This window comes from Coturnix japonica, chromosome 6 (genome assembly GCF_001577835.2).
Source record: "Coturnix japonica isolate 7356 chromosome 6, Coturnix japonica 2.1, whole genome shotgun sequence".
NCBI classification, from domain to species: Eukaryota; Metazoa; Chordata; class Aves; order Galliformes; family Phasianidae; genus Coturnix; species Coturnix japonica.
Genome location: NC_029521.1, coordinates 20,539,251 through 20,563,153, shown reverse-complemented (window position 1 = coordinate 20,563,153; position 23,903 = coordinate 20,539,251). Strand labels below are relative to the sequence as shown.

Sequence of the window (23,903 nt, the reverse complement as noted above, 5' to 3'; positions counted from 1 at the left end):
ATGAGAAAAGGAAAAAAAAAAAAAAAAAAAAAAAAAAAAAAAAAAAGGGCAGTTGAACGGCATAAACTATATTTAAAATGACCATTTCTATTATTTCTATTACAATAGAGCCTACAGACATCCTTGTGCTANTCCCACAGTGCAAAGTGCTGATTTGCCTTTTGGGCTGGAGGGCAGATAGGAAAATGCTTGTATTGGCCTGAAAAAGATGCTGCAGAAACATCCGGTTTAGTTTTTTAACAAAGAAAAAAAAAAAAAAAAAAAAAAAAAAAAGAAAGAAAAAAAAAAGGGCAGTTGAACGGCATAAACTATATTTAAAATGACCATTTCTATTATTTCTATTACAATAGAGCCTACAGACATCCTTGTGCTACCCATGAATACATAGTAAAAAATAGCATCTGCCAGCAAGCGATCAAAGTACAGATAAGACAGATGAAGAATGACAGAGCGGATGTCCAATATGCACAGGCTAGATTGTGCAGATGGAAACAGAAGTAAAGACACTTTGATAACTGGCCAAAAAACTGAGAAACTCTAAACTGAGAAAGAAGTCCAGATCTCTCAAGTCTCAAGATAATGCTAAACCTGAACCATCATCTGGCATAACATAAACCAGCACTAAGGAAAGAAAGAGCTGCACTGAGTGATAACAACAGGAGTTCTTTAGGACTTGCAGGTTTGCAGCCCTGAGGAAGCCTTCCCACTCTCAGGCTCTCTCTGACTGAGTGACAGAGATGGACCCCAAAGCGAATCCATTCCCTGAGGCATGGATATCCACCTGCCTGCCTTCTTTATAAAGTATGGTGGGGACACAGACCACAGGCTTAGGAGAAAACATGGGAGGTCACAAGCATTAGAATAAAGAGGTTTGAACTAGGCAACTATGGTGGAGAACAGCTAACAGGAGAGATGGGGACACTGCAAATCTAGATCTTTGAGATGGAAGGATGAAATAAAGAAAGCTGCCCTGTTTCTGAATTCATGCAGCTTAAAAGGTGAGGTGCCCTTGCTGTGAACATAAAAATCATTTTGACCACCTGAGGGATTTGCAGAACATCTGACCATCAGCACGTTAGCTGTAAGGCACAGCTGCTGCTGGATGGTGTCTTCTCTCTTGTCTATTAAAAAGAAAAGGTGCAAATATTTCTACTCACTGTATAGATCTGTTTCATCCAGAATCTCTGACTTGATGATCTCTTCAATCACATCTTCTAAAGTGACAATTCCCAGGACTTCATAAAAAGGATCCCCTTCTCCTTCATTGTTTACTCTTTGTACTATAGCCAGGTGAGACTTGCCTGCAAGGGAACAGATCAGTAGTTTAGTTTAGACATTTCAGAATTCCTAAAAGATCAGAAATTGTAGCAAAATTACAGACAGGTATAAAGAGAAAGACAGAAAAGTTGGTGTCACACCCCATTAATAAGAACCAAAATTTTTGAGATGCACAAAGTCATAATCTGATGTCCCTGTAAGAAACACAGTCCTGGACTGCATAGATCCACCTAACACACTAAAGGATAGTCAAGACATCAGGAGTCTCTTCCTAATTTCTTCTCCCAGAGACACTGTCACCTTATATTATTCTGTGGATGGTTGTTTCTCTTCTCATGTCCTGCACTGACTGAGAAAGGACATAAAATCATAGAACAGTCTGGGTTGGAAGGGACCTTTAAGATGTAGTTTCCAACCCCCCCTGCTGTAGGCAGGGACATCCCTCATCGGACCAGGTTGCTCAAAGTCCCACCCAGCCTGGCCTAGAACAGCTCCCGAGGTGTGGCGTTCAGAACCATTCTGGGCAACCTGTTTCAGCATTTAACCACCATCACAGTAAAGAATTTCTTCCTGATACCTGGTTTATATCTACTCTCTTCCAGTTTAAAGCCATTTCCCCTTGTCCTGTCCAGGTCAGGCTGGAGCCTTCTTTTGTAGGGAGCTCCTACAATGGTTCCAAAGTGGCCAAACCACAAAAGGACATGGGACAGGGCAGAGCTGGGGAGAGGAGCTCAGCCAAATCCACAAGTTCTCTTCCATCTCCCTTCTCTCGAATACAATTTATTTAGACAGGTTCTATGCAGAAAGGGGCTTATTTATGAATTAATTAATCAAAACGCGCAAAGCAACGGGGTCTGATTAACAAAGAGAAACGTTAAGATGAGATATACTAGTGCCTCTAAAGATTCCTAAGCTGTGCATCACCCACAGTGTATCTGATGAATCCTAAGGACCTTTCTGCCACAGGAATGACAGAAGTACTCCAACCCTTTGAACTGCTCCCACACCCTTCCAGCTCCCCTAGCCGCCACTGAGCGTCACCCTTTGTAAAGGTGCACAAACAGGCAATGCTGATCTCTGCATTCAGAAGCTGCTCCAAATGCCAGCAGCATTCTGAGCACAAATACAGGTCTCACTGTGCCTTGTGAGCTGTTGGGAGGTAAGCAACACAGTCTCAAGTTCTTTGCTAGTCTCAAAAATGATGCTTATCTCCATCCATGGAAGATAACCAAAATAGTTCAACTCTGCTTAGACCCCTTTATAGGCAACAATGTCTGCGTGTTTTAAGATTCAGATTATTAGACTAACAAGCATTCAAACTATTCCAACCCAGACTTACTCATGCCTAAAGAATGAAAATATCCTGAGCAAATTAGACGAGGGAGGAAAACTTATCAACTACTGATATAAACATTGCATCAGGTCAAGTCAATTCACTTTGGTAAGTTTTTCACATCTGCTTTCCCAGGGACCCAACATAAGCAGTTAAAAACAAATTCTTGGTGAATGCTGTCTGTCGAAAGTTAAATTCTTTTGCTATTCCCAGCTTGTGATCATTTAAAAGGAATTTTCCAAAGCAAGGTCTAATATTAGACTCAAAATGAAGTTTCCATTCCACTTAGGCGATATTCTCACCAAAGTAACTACTGCATAATCTGATTGTCTTGGAGCTACTCGTTTAGATGCAGATGGACATACTTTAAATACCAACTCCACAGCACTGCTGAGTCTTATCTTGAAGAGACCTTATTCTACAGTGAATTAACAGAAGGATGACTTGTGATTTTAAGTATGTTTGTATTGTACTGAAAGCCTTTCACTACGCCAGATTTTATTTCTTTGTATTCCTTGTAAGACTTCCAGCTCTTTTTACTGCTCAATGAACAGCGTTAAAAAAAACAACTTCATAGAAAGATGGAAGATCTACATGTTATTACCATTCCTCTTCTGCTGTAATATATTACTCCTTTAAGATTTAAGTCCTTAAGAATGTCACACACCAGAGCAGCTCATTCACACCTGCCCATTTAGATACTGGTTCCCAGTATCACCATTCTCCTCCATCAATTAGCAATAAGACTGCTCAAATCCATTTGAGTGGGTAAAATAAAATAAACCTCCTTCAAGCAACACAACAGTGCTATTAATGCAGTGCTCAGCCTTATCCAGTTTGATGCTCATCTTCTTTCCCTCTTGACTTTCAAGTTTTCATGTTCACAACTATCATGAATTCATCACATAGCCGGGGCCAGGTGCATTTAAACCAACCTAATTTGTTCTCAAAGTCTACTCTTTTCCTTCAGTGCTCCTGTGGTCACTCAAGGAAAAAGATCAGATCTGAACATTGTATTTCTTGATTCTCTGTATGTTAATTTTGATCCAGGTCCAGAGATTTGCCAGAAATCATCAGACAGTGGAACACGCATTGGTTACAGAGATGCGAAGAAGACACAATCCCAGACTGGCTGCCTTCTGAGTGTCAGCCTGAGTTCTGGTTGTTGTAAAGGAGACTGCCAAACACCCCCCAAGCATGGAAGCAATCAAGGCAGTAAAAGGAGAAAGGAAAAATCAAAGGAGTGCAAAGAGTCCTTAATACATCATAAAAAGAAGCACAACACAGCATGCAACCAATTTTAAAGGTGGTCTGTAAGTACGATAATGACTCCTCTGAGCATAATAAACAGAAATTGGCTACAGCTTTATTCAAAAACGTTATTAGGCCATTGGTACGTGCCATACCTTACTATTCAATTGAGAAAGAGAAGATTCAGCTGCATTTTCCATTGTTAATTACATGTGATACATATCCAAGTAGGAGCTGAGCAAAGAACAGGTTCAGGTAAGGAAACCTGGATTGTCTGTATTTATTAATAGGCCTTTAATAACAGAACACATATTAAACAGAAAGAGGGCAAAGAGGGAGTGTTTGCTTTCTGCCTCAGCTTCCCTAGCTATAGCAGTGGCAGGTAACATCAGCAAGAGCCTGCAGAGCTTACACATGTGCACAGCGCTGGATACAAACTGGGACAAGTGCAAATCAGTGTTACTTTACCAAGGAGTTTATTAAAAGCAAATGCATTCTCACCCAACTGCTCAGAATCTTGCCTCTCAGCTTGGATTTTGCTTTGTGCCACTGCTTCAGATTAATTTATTAAGCTAATCAAGGAGCATGAAGATGCTTAGTGGAATCCACATGGGTCAGTGAACCTTGAATGAGCTCAAGTGAGTCCATGTGACTGGCTGCACAGAACACCGTGGGAAGAAATGCTTGAAATAATGATTCTCTTGGTCAGCACCTTGACCACTCCTTGAAAGAAACGGGGAAAAAAAGGAGAGAAAAGAAAAGATCCTTTGATCCTGAGGCACTTCTAGGTTTAGAGCAAAGGCTTTAAGAATACTGTCAAGCAGCCCAAACTAGAGATGCAAATGTTCCATCACGACCAACACCTGCCCCAGACGGTGTGTTTTCCTGAATCTCCTTTCTGCAGCACAGCTCAAGGGCATCACATCTCTTTTCTATTAGTGAAATTTGCATTCATGCTGTTTGCTTTTGCACGTCGATTGTTTTCAGCAGGGGAATGGGGCTGCTGCTTTCCCCCCATGTCCTCTTTCACCTACTGCCATCTGCCCATTCAACACACCACCATTCACAGAACCCTGAGAAAACCACAACTCCTGCACAAACGTAATCTAGATTCAGAACAGGCTTTTTACATCCAGCTCCTTTCAGCAACAACACACACATATTTAAATATACATTTGGGAAGGGAATCCAATAACTAAAACTCACTTAATGCAGCCGCACAAAGCTCAAGGAACAAGTGGAAGTATTAGTGGTACCATGGGGAATACGGTGATTCTTTGCCTTTAAATGAGAGAGCTCACAGCCTCGCACAAACATTAACTAGAAACCACAGCAGCCTTGACAGGAAAATTAAAAAGTCGCACTTTAAATAGATTTTTTGGTGTGTTAAAACACTGAACGCCCATTTTAGTGGGAGGACACAAATAAGGGAAACATTACATAGAGATGCAGAATGACTTCCTGACAGTGAATTGTATTCATAAGGAATACTTTCCCAAGGGAAATGGCAGGAGCTCAGTTACTTGCAACTCTGAAAACTGGACAAGTCTCCTAGAAAGGTCTCAGTAGCTCTCTGCTGCCTTGTGGCAGATGGAAGAGAACAGATGAGCTAACATTTTCCATCTCCAGCAGCCTATCACCCCTTCTATGCACTCCAGCTCTGCTGCCCCTGCTACCCTTCAGTTTGTTCTGGTCAGACCTTGGTGAGAAGTGTGCCAAACTTAATTTATTTTGCAGGTTGCCTTTTTCTTTTTACAGTAAAAGCATAGCAAGAGAAAGCTGCTACCTGGGGCAGGTTAAACGCAACCAGACTGCACTGAGCAAATTCAGATCAGAGGCTGAAAGTCCATGAGTAGGTCCATGAGTAGAAGTCAGCAGGAAACCAAAGATAACTTGTCAGTAAGGAAAAAAGTCATTTAAACTCAGAGCTCTGCTATCAAAGTGGAAATCTCAGGGGAGAATCCAGAGAAATGAGGACATTTATGGCAACCTATTACCAGGTGCATGCGAGCAGCAAAACTGAAATGAAAGAGTAAAGAGGAATGGTTTCAAAGTCCCTGTACATTAGTACTGGTCCCCCTGGCATGGACAGTGTGCCAATGCGTCCTGGTCACTCAGTCCCTATCTAGGAGGGAATTTGGGTTGGATACAGCTGAGAATGGCAAAACCAGGGTCTGGTGAAACGCACACCACTGGCTGCTATCAGTGTTGGCCAGAACATCTGACTGCAGTCTGGTACATGGACAAATAGAAGCTGACTCCCAAAACTGGAAGCTAACATGCTAGAGAAGTATCTGCAAGGTCTGAAGTGGGAGAGGAAGAGATCGAAAACATAAGGTTTGAAGGAGGAAACTCTCAAAACAAAGCATTTTTGATACCCTCTCCTTTGAGACTCAAACCAGAAGTTGTGGTATCAGGACACTGGTGGCTTGAGATGAGAAAAAAGCTGGAAGTCTACTACACGAGTCAAGGAAGTATTTGAGAGCATGCAGCAAATAGAAGCTGAGAGAAGAGGTGGCAACACTGAGAAAACACCAAATCTGGAGGGAGATCTATTGCTATTTGGGCTAACACCGAAGAAAATAACACAGATAAAATGTAAGGCAAGCAAACAGACTATTCAAGTCATTCCTGGTCACAGTTCTCATCTTCCACAACAGCTTCAGAAGATTCTGAAGTGTGACTTATGCTGCTGTGCCTCCACTTCCCAAGGCAAACAATGACCTTTTGGAAAGAAGCACAGGAAATGCATCGCTACTGACCTGAACCTTCACAGCATGGCCAAGGACCCTGTAAAGGACCCACGCATATTTCATTACTTCCCTGTTTGTTAGGATTGCCCCCACCAAGTCCAGCATTCCTTCAGGGATGAACAGCAGGCACCAGGCAGCAGAAATGCAGCCAGTAGAGGGAGTGCAAAACCTTGGGTTTGTTAAATTCAAAGCGGTGATGGGTTGGTGGTTGGACCACATGATTTTAGAGGTCTTTTCCAACCTTAACGATTCTGTGATCCTATGTACATGACCAGAAGTCAGCCATGAAGAGTGATGAACTCGAATCGCTCCCATGTTCAGGTAATCAAAACATGACAAACAACAGCCCGACGTGCATCATCACAGCCAAAAATCCTAGATCCTAATTCTTCCTTCTAATCCTGCCCCCCTCGATTCCTGGGATGGAGTTTAATTTGGGATTTTGGCATCTACACCATGGGATTTAAAATCCTGCAAAGGTAAAGTACTAGAAGGCGTAACAGAAACATGCTTGGACATCAGTAGGAGGTTAGCTGAGGCCAGCGTACTTACATAAGGACCCAAGCAGTGCTGAGAGCAAAGCGTGTGAGCTGAGAAGGAAGAGCAGCATCTTGGGACTGTGGTTGAGATAGGAACCGGGGGCTGGATTTGATTACCATCAGCAGCTCCCGTGGTTTACTTTTAGCTCACTATTCAGGACATAAATTAAAATGGGTTATTGCATTACCAACACCTTATAGATCATGAATATTCTATTTTAATGACCTGTTTTACTTTCAGCCACTTACACCACACACAGCTTGCAATTCCAGCAGCTCAAACCCCAACTGGTCAATGGCACTGTCTGATTTTTGAGCTCAGTGCAAGACTTTCTGATTTCTATTGTGGCATCAGCCTGGGGAAGCTTAACAAAAAGCTACCCTGTTAGCTCTCTAAACTGGTAACAGCAACCCCTACACAGTGGGATTTATACAACTTTAGAAGCACATGCATGCCTGTGCTTTCACAGGGAGCAAAGCAGCAGCATAAACATGCCTGCAAACACAGCCAGCAGCAGTGAGCTCAACTTTGCATGGGAGCAGACTCACAGCCATGTGAGCTCTTCCTCTCTGACACTGCACATTTATTTCTCCAAAACGTAACACAGGATGCCCCAGTTCCACATACCAAGCTGTGACAGCCACCATGAAAGAAAGACTTCAGATGAAGGGTGCCCCAGCAACTTGAAAGCACAAGGAACACAGCCTTCTTTTTGCACAGGTGTTTATGCAGGTCAGAGCTGGGCTCAGGTACCACGAGACGAGATGTAAGGATGCAGGGAAATCATTTAACCCCCCTCCCCTCCCCCCTTGAAGAGATGCTGAAGCTGCCTGACGCAACAGCAAAGAGACAGAATAAGAGCACCTACTATTTCAGAGCTATTTCAGTGTACAGAGGGAGGGAAAAGTGACTTTGCATTTTGCTCAGGATTTAAATAGATTCTACTTTAATGACACGTTATTTAATAACCCTGTTAAGCAAAGCAGCCAAACGAACTAGGATTTGTAGTTTAACTTCTGAGTCACTATATCCAGGAAAAGATAATATTACAGTAAACTGCCTTGTTTGAAAGAGTGACAATACTGTCACATTAATAATAACATTATTAACACTATAGAAGAGCAAACGTAGAATAAGTGGCTTTGTTCCTAAGTGCAGGGTTTTCAAATGAACAAGTAATACATCACCATCGATCCCTTCAGACAAAGCAATATTAACTCTTTTAAAACAAGTGTTACTGAGTCAGATTTTAGAAACAAGGACTTCAAAGATCAGTCTTTGGCCATGACAGCACGACCATTTTTAATTACTGACTATATAAAGCAAATATAGTCTGAGTGTGGGAACAATGCAGTTTTTAGAATTTCTGTTGGCCACCCTGAGCATCTCTCCGGTAGGATGAGTTTGCCCAGAGCTTCTGAAGGAGGAAGGAAATCTGCCAGATAAGAAAGCAAAGCCTTTCCTATTGAGAAACAAGGCACTAGAGAGCAAACAAAGAGGAGTCCAAAGCAGGATGCTGTGAATTTGTCACCACTGTTTTCACTGTGATGAAGAGTTCTTCTGTTTCAGAAAATTAAGGTTTAACAAGGCCTATCTAAATAGCGAAGAAAATCAGTTTGGAACAGCAACCACAGTCTATAATTAATAATCAACAGCAGCCTTAAAGAGCAATTAAAAAGACACACTGAGAGACAGCAACTCTTAGATATATTCCAATTGAATCTGAGACCGCATTTTACTGAAATATTTTGCTACAGTATTTATGACAATTTCCATCACAGTTTTCTGAATCTAATGACAGAGACAGTATGCACAGCGTCTGAGGAAGCAAGAAGACAATACAAAGTATTAGTGCAAAGGCTGCTCCATGTTTTATCTTAAAATTCAGGCCAAAATGCTTTCAAAGAGGGCACATAAATCAGGGTAGCCCAACAGCGTGTCAGCTGGATGGGAGGGGAAGACAAGCAGTTCACACCTGCGTTACAGCATTATCCAAGTTCCTCTTTGTCTAATATTTACCATAAAGTGAAGAGATGCAATAACCTTTTTTCTCTTGTGACAGGATGATATTTTAGCCTGCCAGGATGTATTTCTTCCCTGATCTGCCTGATTATCACAGGGAAGGGGTAGTGCAACTAACCCCCTCATTCTGCCTGTCTGTATCATCATTTTATTCCCATCCAAAACGAAGCTGGACATACTTGGTACCCTATGATCTAAGCAAGCAACTTTATTATCGCTTCTGGGATTTCATTTATTTTGACCACTTCACTCTAGAAGAAGCTAAGCCCATGATCCAAGGAACTCAGGATGCACCCAGCTGCCTTCACAACACCCTGATGAGAGCTACAGTAAAGCACAACAGCACTGGATAGGGAAATCAACTCAGTTACCAGGTTGGAGTCACTGGTAAAGGTTGGATTAGTCAACAGATCCATGGTTCACAGTTCTCTTGCTTCCTTGTCCAGAGGGGCACTGGAACTCAAGCTTCCCACTCAGCTTTGGCCACAAATCTGCACCCACACTACCAGTGCTCGGTAGGGTATGATCCCAACAATCGTGCATCACTAAAATGCTCCGGCCACAGAAAGGACCACAGAATGATGATGTCCTGTTGTCGTGACTTCTACTTCAGACTTGTTTGGTTTTAGCTAGGATTAGGCCGAATTCTTCTACATCTCAATAAACACTAAAGTAAAGCAGCTCTAGCTTCTGCTAGAAAAGACAGGCAATTAGGTCACGCAATGTACATGTGCACACTTCACTGCTATTTTCCATGACTGCTTGTAAATCCAAACATTCTGGGTATGCCCATAGAAAAACATCAATATAAACCTCAATCAGAAAGCCAGTCTACTATACTCCAAGGACTTGCCCTTAAATCTACAAGTATAAACACCAGTATTTATCCAGCATATTAACAATAGCAAAACAGATGTTTCTTCACAGGAGATGATCCAAGGGCTGGGGCATGAGAAATGAGAGCCAGAGCCAAATGTCTACCTGCCTTTTATTTTTAGATGGATGGGTCAACATTTCCTGTCCCTGCTGTAAAGCCTTCACTTTCCTTCTGCAATACCAACTTATATTTGAAGGGAGATTATAAAAAGCAGGGAATTCAACTTTTTACACAGGTAGACAGTGATGGGCCGAGGGGGAATGGTTTTAAAGTAAAGGAGGGAAGATTTAGATTAAATGTCAGGGAGAACTGTTTCACTTAGAGAGCAGTGAGGCACATTCTGGCCAGAGAGGTTAGGGATGCCCCATCCCTGGAGGTGTTCAAGGCCAGGTTGCATGGGGCCCTGGGCAGCCTGATCTGGTGTTTGATCTAGTAGATGGCAACCCTGCCCATGGTAGGAGAGTTGGAAATAGGTGATCTTCAAGGTCCCTTCCAACCCACCCATCCTATGATCCCCACCTTTCCCTGCACCCCCTCCTTAGGCCCGCAGAACTCCTGGCCTCTTCTTGCATCTTTAGTTTCATGATTTCTGGAGTCATGGAAGACCAGAACAGAAAAAAAATAAAGAACAACTAAGACTTACAAGTTTTGCTTTCAGAAAGATTGAATCTTAATCAAAACAAAACCAACATATAAAACCCCAAACAAATGGGAGGTCCCCCAAGAAATCCTTCCCACAACAGCAGGGAGGAAGACCCCCTGGCAGCCCCACAAGTGACAGGAGCAGAAAGAACTTCAAAGCATCACTATCACTTCTACCTACAAGAAAAACATTATGATTTCTTCAGGGCAAAGCAAGGAGCCCTGGTGATGCCAGGCTCCCTTCCCTGCTGCCCTGCAGCCACATAAGGGTTAGACAAACAGGCCTGCAGGTGCTGGCAAAAAGGAAATGCTCTCTGAGTTCACAGCAGGGCTAGCACTTGGATATTTCTGTATTGCCCGCATCTAAAAAAAGACTCGGTTCACACAAGTAGCTATTTTACCTTACTGTCCCACAAGAACTAAATGCATTTTTTCCGATTACACTTTCCCACCATAAAATACACGACAAAATGTGACAAATATTTTGAAATATTCCTAGTAAAGCATTTTGCTTATATATAGAAACATGAGTATATATGGAAACACACGAAATGGTGTGGTTATATATAGATGTCTCCTCACTGTATAACTAATATTAGTTCATGGAATTGGAAGTTACACACAAGGAAAAAAATGACTTAGCTATCCAGTGAGCTTTGCCATGAAGCAGACAAAGCAGCAAACCACCCTTGGATTTATGATGATTTCAGTATGAAATGCTGAATGGTGAAATCCCCGGAGTATTGCTCTGACACAAGAAATACTCAAATAAATAAACAAAGTAGGAGATGAGTCCAATAGGCCTGTTGGAGAGACTTCTATTCCTCATCTTTTTTGTTCTTCCACTCCAGCAAAACCCCTGAAAGGAGCCATAAGTCAGAGGCACAGGAGTCTGCCACACAGCTTGCTTCCCAGTCAACAAAAGATGGTTTCACTAAGGTCCTCAGCACTTCAAATTGCTTTGGAGGAAACATTCCAAGTGACCACTGCCACTACCACCCCTGAGAGAACATTTCACACCACAATGCCCCTTCTGATACAAAGAAAAGTACTTTGGTACTTTTGGTACATATCACATGAAGGTCATAAACGTTCTCTGTAAGTCCTATTCACAAAAATGATATCAGATTGGATACTGAGAAAAATTTCTTCTCAGAAAGAGTGGTGATGCACTGGCACAGGCTGCCCAGGGAGGAGGCGGTGAAGTCACCATCCCTGGGGAGGTTGCAATGAGGGATGTGCTTTGGTTGGCACAGTGGGGACGGGTTGGACTACATGATCATCATAGTGGTCTCTTCCAACCTTAATGATTCTATGAAATCAAAAGGATTTTAATTCTAGTTCCTAATTTCTCCTCCATGGTTTGCTGTTTCACATAACACAGTTTTGCATTAGATTAGAATGTAAAGAAGTTAAATTGTCTTACCTAAGTGCTAAAGCTGAGGGAAAATAAACACGCACAAAATGCAGCAAAAGTTTGTTTTAAAGGACATTTAAACAGTATTTCCTCGCCCTCAAAGAGTTAGTGAAATAGCTGCAGAGTACACTGCTTCCCATTTTTCTCATTAAACAGCCCTTCGATCCCATCTCATCACATTTGTTCAAGCACTGTTCCAAACCATGATGCTTCTTGCACAGTATCTAAACCATAGTCCTTAGAACTATCACAGGTGCCTGTTTTAACCAAACAGCTCTGCTTGGATGACTTAACTGACAAGTACAGAGTCCTAGATTTGATGAAAAAGAGAAGTTTTGATGAAAATTTTTCAGCAACAGAGGCCAAGCAGCTGTGTAGCCATTTCACAGCAATTATCATCAACACATAAAACAAGTCCTTGGACAGTAACTCAAGGGTTTTTCTAAAATACAGTAAAACTACTGAAATCACAGCATTCCAGCCCTCTGTCCCAGTAATACAACACTGAGTAGCACAACCAGACAAAGCAACCAAGAACAACATTCAGAAAGTGGTCTGAGTGGGGAACCACACACAGCAGGCACTGCTCATAGAGCTGTAATGGAGACCCACACATGTGTGGATGTACAGCAAAAGAGGCAGACAGCTCTCCAGAATTTAAGACATCCTGTTTACTCTCAGTAACAAAATTTGTCTCCTCTCAATATTCAAAGGCTGTCGACATCTCACCTGCATATTTACATGGCAGCTCTTCCTATCAAAAAGCTCTTGGTATCTATCACTCTTCCCTCCTTCACTGAAGTGCTGCATCAGAGTATCCAGAAACACAAACAGGACAGAGGATGAATAAGAGGATGAATTGCACTGTTGGGGCAGTGAAGACTCAAAGACTTCTTAGAAAAGCTTTACAGATTTCTGTCCCATTTGACAACATCACAACTTTCCAGCTGGCTGAAAATCAGCAACTCCTAACAAGTTTCAGCTGCGCAGTAAAGGAGTATTACACTGATCTAGAGCAGGACTAGACCTTGCTCTAGAGTCCAAGAACCCCAATCCCATTCAGCCTCACAGCACACCCAGTTCTTTCATGACCACAAATGATCAGGAGCTGAGATCTATTATTCATGTAGATGATGACGTGTCTGGCAGAACAACAGCTCTTGGCAGGACAGTGGAATATTTACGCAGCGTAACAACCCAAAGGAAACCATTTGCCAAACTGACTGCAACAAGAGCCTTCAAACTTTGTCAATTTGTGGACTGCTAAAAATGCTCAGTGGGAATGCAGAGCTTTGCACAGACAAACTGTCACGGACAGCAGACTTAGTGTTTCCAAGATACCATTCACCGCAACATCAGAAATAGTCCTTAGGCTTAAGATTAAAAAGCAAAAAATTCACCAGACCTTGTTATTTTCTGGAAGTCTTTTATCCAAACAGTGAGCAATCTTCCTTACTGTATAAAATACTAAGACTTAAAAGCCTGAAATCAAACTGTTACGGGTCTTTGCAAAATAAAGACCTTCTTACTGGTGACAATGGTGAGGAGGGGGCTGGAAGTCTCTATCTGCTGTTCAGAAGATTTTCTGTGAATTGAACAGGTTTCTGAAAAACCTGTTGCACTGCCTACAGTCTGACGATCCAGTTGACATTATGGGATGGCTGCTCAGAGCAATGTTCCCAGACAGCTACAGAGCATGTATATACCCAGCTACCCTACTGTCAAGCACAGCTGCTGATTCAAACACCAAACCTGGTTTTGTTGCCAGAGTGATGTATTCCCTTTGCACAGGAGCCTCTAGCTGGGACTGCTCATAGTAGGTACATCACGAGTGCTCTGGGCAGAAAGTGAGAGTGGGTGCAGCTGCGGAGCAGACCCCAAATGCCAAATCCCACACCACTGTATTGCCAAAGAAAAATTGAAGCTGGAATCAGTGGTTGGCAGCAGTGGTTTTCTTTGAAAGGCAGTATTTAGAGGCTAATCAACAGGAGCAAAATAGAGGGAGAGGAGAAAGAAAGGAACTATGGGAACTGCAAATGAGATTCATGCTATTTTTCCACTGCGGTAACAATGAATCAGTGCTCAAGCCACCATTCCTGCCCCAGTACACTAGGTTACCCAATAATTTGTCTGTTTCTCTAAGGAAACCTCCAGAGGCAGCCACAGAAACCGGGGGACAAGAGAGTCCTGCAGACCTAAGAGAGGGCAAGAGGGAGGTGACAGACACCTGGCAGGGGAGAGGTGGGAGGACTGGGGGTGAGACAAGGCCCACCTGGCACAGTGTGATGCTTCAAACTCTCAAGTGTTTCTCCACATTTACTGTCTGAGTAAAGAAAGAGCTCATGGCAGAAAGTGAAGCTGAGGTCGACACCACTCCTGATATGCAGATATCAATCTAGTAGAAGAAGATGAGATATTCTAGAAACAAGGGGGGATAGTAAACCCTCAGTCATACAAGTGAGTTGTTCAGTGAGTTATACAACAAGCTGCTCGTGAGAAAGTCTCCTGAGCCCTGTGAACAATGAAAGCAGCCCTTTTTTCCATCCATCTCTCCCAGAGTATTTAAAGATTTGAATTTTCCCATATCAATTTTGGTTTGTCTCTCTTCCTATAAATAGAGAAGCAGCAGTGCATCCATCTCTTCTTCATCTTTTTTGGTGGCTGAGCATTGAGCGCTGGCTGGAATGTTTTTCTAGTAAATGATAAGCGATGGGAAACAAGTCGAAGACAAAGGATGAGAGACCTTGAGCTCAGACAAATAGGAGAGATGGGAGCCCTCTTGTCTCTCCCAAGAGGCAGGTATCTCTTCTCTGGACCAAAGGGTTTTGTTTTGGAAACAAACGCATCTATTTCTGTCATTTCCTTTAGACATGCAGTCTTCATGGGGTTGATAGCAAGACTGACTGCAGTGTCTGAGAATGACTGTTTGGCCCCCAAAAGAAAGCATTTCTAACCTAAATATGAGACCCAAAGGAAACAGACCCCTGCTGCTAAGCATATGTCTCAGTGGGCTGACACTGTGATATGTGCTCTGCTCCCAGAGCCTCTACTTCAACCCGAAGTTCTAATAATCAAGTTAGTGCTTCATCAGGGAAGCTAAAGCCACTGGGTTTTCTGCTGAGATTTGGGCTGGTGGAGAGGCTGGAGGGACACCAGCAGGTGGCCTGGATGACATGAGAAAACAAGGGTGGTTTGGGCACTGGGACAAGCAAGTGAAGAGCTGCAGGAATGCCTACCCTGACCCACGGGAAGTCAACCGCATGTTCCCAAAGAAAACAAAAACACAAGTGGAAGGGGAAGGGTCAAGTCATGGCAAAGAGAGAAAATACCTCGATCAGGGCTTGGAAACTGCTTCAGAAGTCAATGAGGCCCACTGGTGCCAGGATGCTTCAGCACAATGTGAATGCAGCTCAGGTATCTCAGGCCATGGCCCCGATGTACCATCACAGCAATGGATGGGACTGGCAAGTTGCACTAACACAGCATCATCTCCATTAATTGGAAAGGGAGTTGGGGCAAGCAGAAGGGAGGGGCAGATAATGAATTCCAGAAGATCACAGTCTTCAATCTCTGCCTAAAAACAGGAACTGTGGTCAAGGGTTTTAGACAGAGAGAGTCAAACCTCAGCATTTGGATCCAGACTCTGAAACCACAAGAGGTCAGCGTTAATTGACTGCTGGTCATTCTGAGGTCCTGGGACAACTTAAGAATCGGTAGTGTGCTGTAAAGCTTACTCAAGTTAGGCTCCCATCTCTTATCCAGAAGAAACAACAATATCCCTGAAAACAGCAGCCCAGACCAGCTTTGTTCATGGCTCACCTACTTAATACTTCCCATAGGGAAAACGAACAAAATGCCAGCTAGCAACAGGGTCATGGAGAGCTTGAGTGCAAGAGGAACCATTTGCTAACGAGACAGCAGTGGCAAGTTCTGGTGAAGCTGGTAGGACCACTGACTCCGGGATCCTAATCCAATACCAGGTAAATCCCCTCCAACAAACATTCCTTCTTATCTGAACAGACTGATTTGGCAACCAAAACCTCCTGCCTTAGAGCAAGAGCTGGAAAGGAATGTGACCTGTGGCTCTTGACAGGAGTAGGCACCAGCACACAGAGTACCAAGACCAAAAGCAGTTTCCCACTGAGCAGTCCTGACTCCACGTATGAGATCATAGCTTGGCATGTGGGACAAGAGAGGTTAAAATTTGGTGCCTGATGTGCTGTTTATATACATAAAGGACTATCTCTCCAGACAGCCGGATCTGCAGGAAGAAGAATTCTGTCTGGTGGTTTTGGCAAATACCATCCCAAGCGTAAGCATTCAGCCTGCTAACTCCAGTAAGGACAAAGCAGAAGGGAAGTCAGTAGCTCAAAATGAAGGGCAAGTGAAACAATTCCGCAGTGAACCCTACTTCAACATGCTCCTAGACAGTGCTTATACATGCAGCAAAGAAACCATGGCAGCATCTCCAGGGAAAGAGTGAGCATTAAAACTGCGTTCCCATGAGTTGGCCAGCCCCAGGTTCTGTATCATAGTATCACAGCATGGTTTAGACTGCAAGAGACCTTAGATACCATCTATAGTTCTAACTTCCCGCACTGTAAGCAGACACCTTCCACTAGACCAGGTTGCTCAAAGCCCTGTCAAACCTTGCCTTGAACGGTTTCAGGGATGAGGTATCCACAGCTGGTACAGCATATGATCTGCATGGTCACTCATTCATTACCTTCACTCACACCCACACGGCATCAACTCAAAAGGCAGGTGTGTACACATCCATCTCACAGGAGGTGTTGGTCAGTTGTGGTGGCTTTGTTTCCATTACCTATGCAAATGCAGGGTTAAAGTAGTCACTGGACCCACTGCAGCTTCTCAAGTGTGCAGAGATAAGCTTCGTTATCCGACCTGAGTCACTGTAAGATTCAGTGTTTCCCTAAAAGAATCTTCACTCACCCGATTCCACACCTCATTTTCGAGTAGGTGGCAACGCATTTTTTCCCCATCCCAACAAATGGCAATTTGTTCTCAAGAGCTGAGAAAGCCAAAGCAAAAGAAGTTTTAGATTTTGCATAATCTGGAAAAACAGATTAGTGTTTTGATCTGCAACTAAAATAAGTATGAAAATGTACTATAGGGGAGATAAAAAAGAACAAAAAAGGAACTGGATGGTTAAATCATAAAAATATGAGGAGGACACCCAAGGGTAGAAGTACACAGAAATACTCAGAACCAGCCATATTTCAAATCGATGACTTCTCCTTACACATACCAGAACTGGATGCTATTTTCGCATTACTCTTCATCCAAAGAAGGACATGTGGTAAGCACGCAGTTAACCATTACCAATAATTTCCTGTATTATTTTAGTATCTGGGAGCACCAGACATGTACTAGTACCCTGAGCTACCAGATGCTTGGGCATTGCTCCAAAGAGTTTCTGATCTAACACTGGAGAGAACTGATGCATCCAGACACAAAGAATTACCATGGGACGGCACTTTCAGCACAGCAGGTGGTGCTCAACCCAACCTCTGCAGTCTCATGGCAAAGGGGAGATCTGAGAAAGGATCTGAAGGAAAGCAGGGAAGCATGCTTGTATAATAAGGGAATGATAAAAAACAGTAATATTTCAAAGAAGGCCAATGTTTCTGAGAAGTGGAGGATGATGAGAAGCAGTCCATCTTCCTTTTACCCATGAAATCCTCTCAACAGAGTCTTGAGAAATGAAGGGGACATGATAGGCTACCTGCAACAGCTTGAAACTGCTGTGGTCACCTGCTGAACAAAAAAGCAGTGTTCGCTGACAAGGGAAAAAAGAGAGATGTCAAACCAAGAAGAGAAATACCAAATGAGCCAAAGCAGGAAGTCCTTCAGCCAGCTCCTCCACCCAGAATAACACATCAGTTGCGCAGTTACACGGAGAGAGCAAAAGAAAGTCTGTCTGCCTGACACAGCACAGCGGATCAACCAATGCAAACACTCACGTTCACTTTACAATTAGACAGCAACAGAGATTTTAAGCAAGAGTTCATGGTGCATGGAAATTTGCTTTCCAAATCCAATTTCCCGCTGATCCCCTCAGAGCTTCTCATCAGCAATTTTCTGTTTCTGCTGTGAAGGGCTCTAGTGCAATTATGCTCAGTTACCGAAAGCCTCTTTACTCTAATCCTCTTCTGAGCCTCGAAGTAACAGCATCAACTGATACCTGTGAGCTTGGCCTCCGCTATGGGACACGCACTGGAGTTCCCAGCACAGAAAACCACCCTCATAACACACCCACCTACTGTAGGTCCCTCTGCTCACCTCTCCCATGCTAAACACCAGAACAGCAGCACAGTACAAACAACGTTCTCAAGGTCAAAACTTATAATTTTGGTATTTTAAAGCCACAAACTCCAAGCAGAAAATGAGTGCAAAAAATCTCTTTATGGTGAGAACACATTGCTCAGTTGTTTTTTTGTTGTGGGTTTAGGTTTCTTTCGATTTTATGGGTGGGTTTTTTGTTTGCTATTTCAAACTATATTTTAGAAATCCAGAGGAAAGAATGTGTCATGAAGCTGGTGGGAAAAGGGTGCAGAAGAGGGGGCACTGTGCTCTCTGTTACTTTTGGCAGGGGCGTTGAAACCAAAGCCTAACATGGATAATTATTGGGCAGATTGAACTTCTCCCTGATGAATTTTCTCCAACCATAAAGCTAAAAGCAACCTTAGGGAGGACTGTAAACAACTCTGATTCAAGTAATGAAACAGAGGCAAGTAGAAGTTAAAAGCTTCTTGAAAACTCCTCCTGAGAAGTATTAGAGCTACTGAATGAAGGAAGTTTTCCCTTTAATTCATGGAGATCTGCAGGTTTTTCAGTCCAGCTGTTTAACCCCTGCAATGCACAATGACCTTTTCATTTTCCATTGCTCTTGCAGTTTTCCAGCAGTTTGAGCTCACAGGAGCTAATTACCTCAACATGGAGCTGCAAATGGAAAATGCTGCTGGTAAGTTGTTCCATTCACAGCCATTTAGTCTTGCACTGCTTGCGTCAGGGTGCACTACCTGTTTTACCATCTCCTTAGGTGGCAAGGCTTCAGACCACTCGCTCTGCTCACAGCGGTCACAAGTCTCTGTGAAGTCAGTGACCTTCCAGCAGAGCACCCCGCTCTGCATATGCACCTTTCTTTCCCTTGCAGCTGGTCCTGTGCTGACACTCTGGTGCAGCCCCAGGCAGGAGAGCACAATCCTTGACCTGCTAGGGAACCTACACGCCTCAAATCCCATTATGGAGAAATAGAGCTTGCTCCAGAGCCACGACTGACACCAAGTTTCCATCATAAACCAAGGCTGACCCTTTCCCAACCCCGTCTTCAAAAAAGCACTGGTTTATAAAACATCCATCAACAAGGAAATTGGTAGGTCTGATTTGGTAAAGCAGAAGAAAAAGCACTTTCCCATGCAGATCCCAAGTTAACTTGAAAGCTGGTTTTCAAAAAAACAACACAACAGAGCAAGTACAATCAAATACCTAATTGTGGATTTGGACCCAGCTTTGAGAGATACGTCATGAGAAAGCAACCACCAATGTCCCATACCAGCATTTCTAAGCCCCTTTTTTAAATAAAAAAGAAATAAGACAAAGAAAGAAACAAACCACATTGGCAAGGCTTGCCTACCAGCAACTGCTCAGTACCAGGATCTCACTAACACAGAGTTTTGAGTTAATTGTATGGCAGGCACTCATACCAGAGAGGTAACTTTTAGGTACTCTCAAGAGCTGCTGCATTAACACAGCTGGTACCAGAACCATGATGAGCCCACTTGGGAGACGTGGCACAGAATCTTCTTTGCTAACCTATGCCCAGCAAATACACAGCAGTACCCAAAGGAACTGTATTCTTTTGCTAGCTGCAGTGCAGTTACACCTTTGTTACTCCAGCATCTCACCTAAATCATCCATGCACATCAGTCGTTCACAAAATTTTAAGTATTCAGCACTTTAAGTCTCATTCATCAGCTCTCCAGCTCCTGGCACCTATACGTTTTAACTCAGGTTGGCTGCTGAACTTCTAATGCACAGGGTATCCTGCGGCTAATGATTAATACTGAGCCTAACAAGTGTTAACTGAATGTGGTTTATTCCCACTAAAACCTATATGCAGATGTAGTATGATGACTAAGGAAGGAGCAGTGGGACTTCCCCTTTACTACCCGTATATCTACAGTCACTGCAGTTGATGCCTTTCTGTGCTCCTTTAGTCCCCTACAGATGGCACTGTACCACCATCGGAAATACCCCTTTAGGAAAAAAGCAAGAGCTCCAGCTGAGCCACCAAGAACAGCCAGGTGATCAGCAAGGTGCCTGATTTCTAATCCAGATGGCTTCTTGAGAAAGGGCAGTTGAATCAAATAGATAAAGATCACAAAGCTATGAACATCCCGCTTTCTCTACCATAGACCAAGATGGGATCTAGTGGGAAGCTGGGTCCAAATACACACACATCCTTGCTCCATGTTTCCATGAAGCATTTGGTCACTGGCACTGTTGCAGATGGGACACTGAGGTTGGACAGATCTTGGGTATGACCTTGTCTGGCAGTTCCTACAGGAGGCAACTGAGAAACTTCACAAGAAGCCTGTGTGTGTGTCCATAGATTTACAGAGGGGGCTGCAGGGTCAATAACTGGATGGATGCAATAAAATCTGCAGAATTCTTTTTCCCCAGACATGTGTGGTATTTCTATTACTTTCTTTGTGACTGTTTTACATCCAATAAAAACACACAGAATAGAAAATACAGTAGCAGAAGTTACCCTTTGCTCTTGGTAAGAAGAATAATTCATTGGTTTGGCACTTCCCAAGGCATGCGTGAAGGGGAAAGTGCTTGGCTCAAACAGGCTCATAATTACTAGCAGCAAATTCAATCTATGGCGTGTTCCACCAACTACTTCTTAATCTCATTGCCTCTCAGCAATACAGATTTATGTGATAAACATTTCACCACAGCATCCCATGTACTGTAAACTTTTTGCTTTTAGTTCACTATTCTCACTAGTCAATGTTATAACTTTATTTTAGTCAATAACTTGGTCCTTAGATTGACAGAATTATGGCCAAGGCTTTTAAATGCCAAGCTTGTGACCCTTAGAGGAAAATGAATTTCAGAAAGTAGTAGATCCTCTGATGTTTCTCTACCTGGGTGAATGCCAGAGCATCACAGGGACTTAAGTACTCTTGAAAATCTTAGCTTATATCCTGCTATGAGTATTGTTCTCAGTATCTGCATAAAAAGAAGTAAGATTCTTGAACAGTGCCTGGGCAGGTTGTGTAAAAGAATGGAAATAAGGATTTTATCTACTGAAACTACAGAAGAAAATGAAGACCAAGATGAGATTGGTATTTAGTTAGGATTGTCTGAAATACTCAAAAGTTACAACCAGGATTTCAGTCTCAGTACCACGAAAGAAGCTCTCTATAAGCACCATGCCTTTCAGTGCCAGCTCTAGCTAAAATGATCTGATCCTCTACTCAGAGAATGAGAAAAAAATGTCCATTCTAACACCACGGCTCTGAGATAATCCTTGATCAGAACTAACTGTTCAGATTTCAAAAGCTACCACAACCTACTGTAGTATAAGCTAGATTTACATCCACTGGTATGCTGGCAGTAACATCACACCACTGCTTTCAAAAGGCTTTAGCAACACAGGTCAGGGGAAAAGGAAGTAAAAGCAGATAATGAACAATTGTAACCCTGCAGGATTTAAGAGCTGATATTCCTAGAATGGTGATTTGTGTGGTTTCATTTACCAGAAAGAACGATGTGAGTACAGATCTCAGCATGGCTTTCTCTGAGTGGTAAGCAGGGATTTCAGCCCTTTTTCAGAGTACTTGGTCTTTATCTTGTCCCCCAGAAAATTGCATAGCCATTACTGTTTTCCTTATTTAATAACGACTGATTTCAGAATTACTAGACCTAATGAAACACGACTCTATGGAAAACCAGGCGTGTTTCCATAAAAACCCTTCCCACACCCCTTGCTTCTGGTATTTTCTCTCTTATTCCCTCCACTCCCTTACAGTACTTCTCAATCTGTACTTCAAACCAATATCCTCAGGTCCTTCATAAATCCTTCAGAACTGAGCAAGGAGCAGCACATGCTATGGCTGGTTCAGAGATGCACACTCTGATCTGACAGCCAATAAAATAAGCTCTCCAGCCACGGAGCAAAACAAACTGATCGGATGCATCGTGAAGTTGATGGTGTTGCCTTCACTGCGAGGGAACTCCAAGCTTTTGGTTTGTTGGGATCTTTTCCCTCTCAGCTTCCTCACCTCGAGCTTCCCTGAACACGTTCAAATTTTGTAGCCTTTTCTCATCTGCCAAATGTGCTAAGTTTCCTAAGTTACTGGCCAGATGGTGATTAAAGAGGGGAGAGAAAGGGATGAGATCAGCAAAGTGCCTTTCTACACGTGCTGATAAAGAAAACAAGCAGGTACATTCAATGCCTGGCCACTGATTAGGCTCCTGCACCTGTCTCAGAAGGGTTTGGGGGAGTAATTACAGATGACAGGATACTCATCTAGGCAGGACCCTGAGCCTCAGCTAAAAACACAAGGTCGTTCCTACCTAGGAACCCAGAAGCAGGTAATAGAGCAGGAGTAAGCGAGAGTATTCCCCAGCTCCTTTTCCATAGGAGCAGTAGGACCTTACCCTCCTCCTTCACTCTGTTCTTATCAACCATTCATGATCAGCTCCTCCTTTTCCAATACATCTAAATTCAATTCTGGTCAACAGCTGCTTTTCACTCAAAATCTGTAATGCCTGAACTGAACGCCCACCAGGGAATACTGAATAAGCCTCGTCTTCCTAAGCATTTAATCACAATTGTCACAAGTGAATAAGCAGCCAAGCATAGCTCTAATGAGGTTGTGTTTGTCTGGGAGGTTTTACTGGGTATGCAGCTCACTCCTAAATAAAAGGAATTCATTTCCCACTTCCTGCTTTCTAATGTAATAACACTGCTGTAAAGACTGATTTACTTACAACTTATCTTCTCACATAGTAGCAGGACTGGAAAAGCTATTTTGTGGCATTCATAACAGACAAATTGTTTTATAATCCCTTTTATAAGCACCATTGAGCACCATCTTGCTGTGTTCTCATTCCTGTGACTGACTGGCATGCCAGTCCAGGACTAACTGCTGAAATGGTGAAAAAAAGCACGCCCTACTTCCAGCATAAATCAACCCATAGACAGTTCACACTGCCTTGTTCTAGGGCTGCTTCTTAGACTTCTCTAAGTATATACTGTGTTCAACCCTAATTCTCTGCCATGCCTACTTTTCTAGCAACTTCTGAACTCCAATATACCACTGCACTTAGGTCCACATTCATTTGGCTTCTGCCTGTGGTGAAATGAGAGGTAGGTTGGAACCCATCACTGCAGCTACTTCACATCTTTCCTCAATTAATTTAATCTGACTTGTAACTTAAGCTTGTAACTTATTACCACAAAGACTTTCAGCACCTCTATTAGATTCTGTTTTTCACTGCTCTTAATTGGAGATTTTGGTGAGGGACTATACACTGGTGGCAGTAGTTTAGATATTTTGGCTATGAATCCATATAAAATTCCTGTGTGTGAATACAGGCCTTGAACTTTGCTACCGTTTGTTCCAGACCTTCTTCAATCAGTGTCAGCTCCTGCACCCCCCACAGACGAAATCTAGTGTGGCAACCTTCAGCCTCCTTCAGAGAAACCAGATCTTATTTATACCTCTGCCACAGCTTTGATATTCTCTCTGA

At 43.0% G+C, this 23,903-nt stretch overlaps 1 protein-coding gene across 4 annotated transcripts in view; it reads right to left on the bottom strand.

Annotated features, from left to right (window-relative positions):
- CNNM2 (cyclin and CBS domain divalent metal cation transport mediator 2) overlaps positions 1 to 23,903 on the bottom strand; it is a 93,348-nt gene that overhangs the window by 21,143 nt on the left and 48,302 nt on the right. For all 4 annotated transcript variants that reach the window (XM_032445543.1, XM_015866921.2, XM_015866919.2 and 1 more), the window contains exon 2: positions 1,158 to 1,301. In XM_032445543.1, the coding sequence (XP_032301434.1) occupies positions 1,158 to 1,301 (144 nt within the window). The remainder of the gene's footprint in view (positions 1 to 1,157; positions 1,302 to 23,903) is intronic.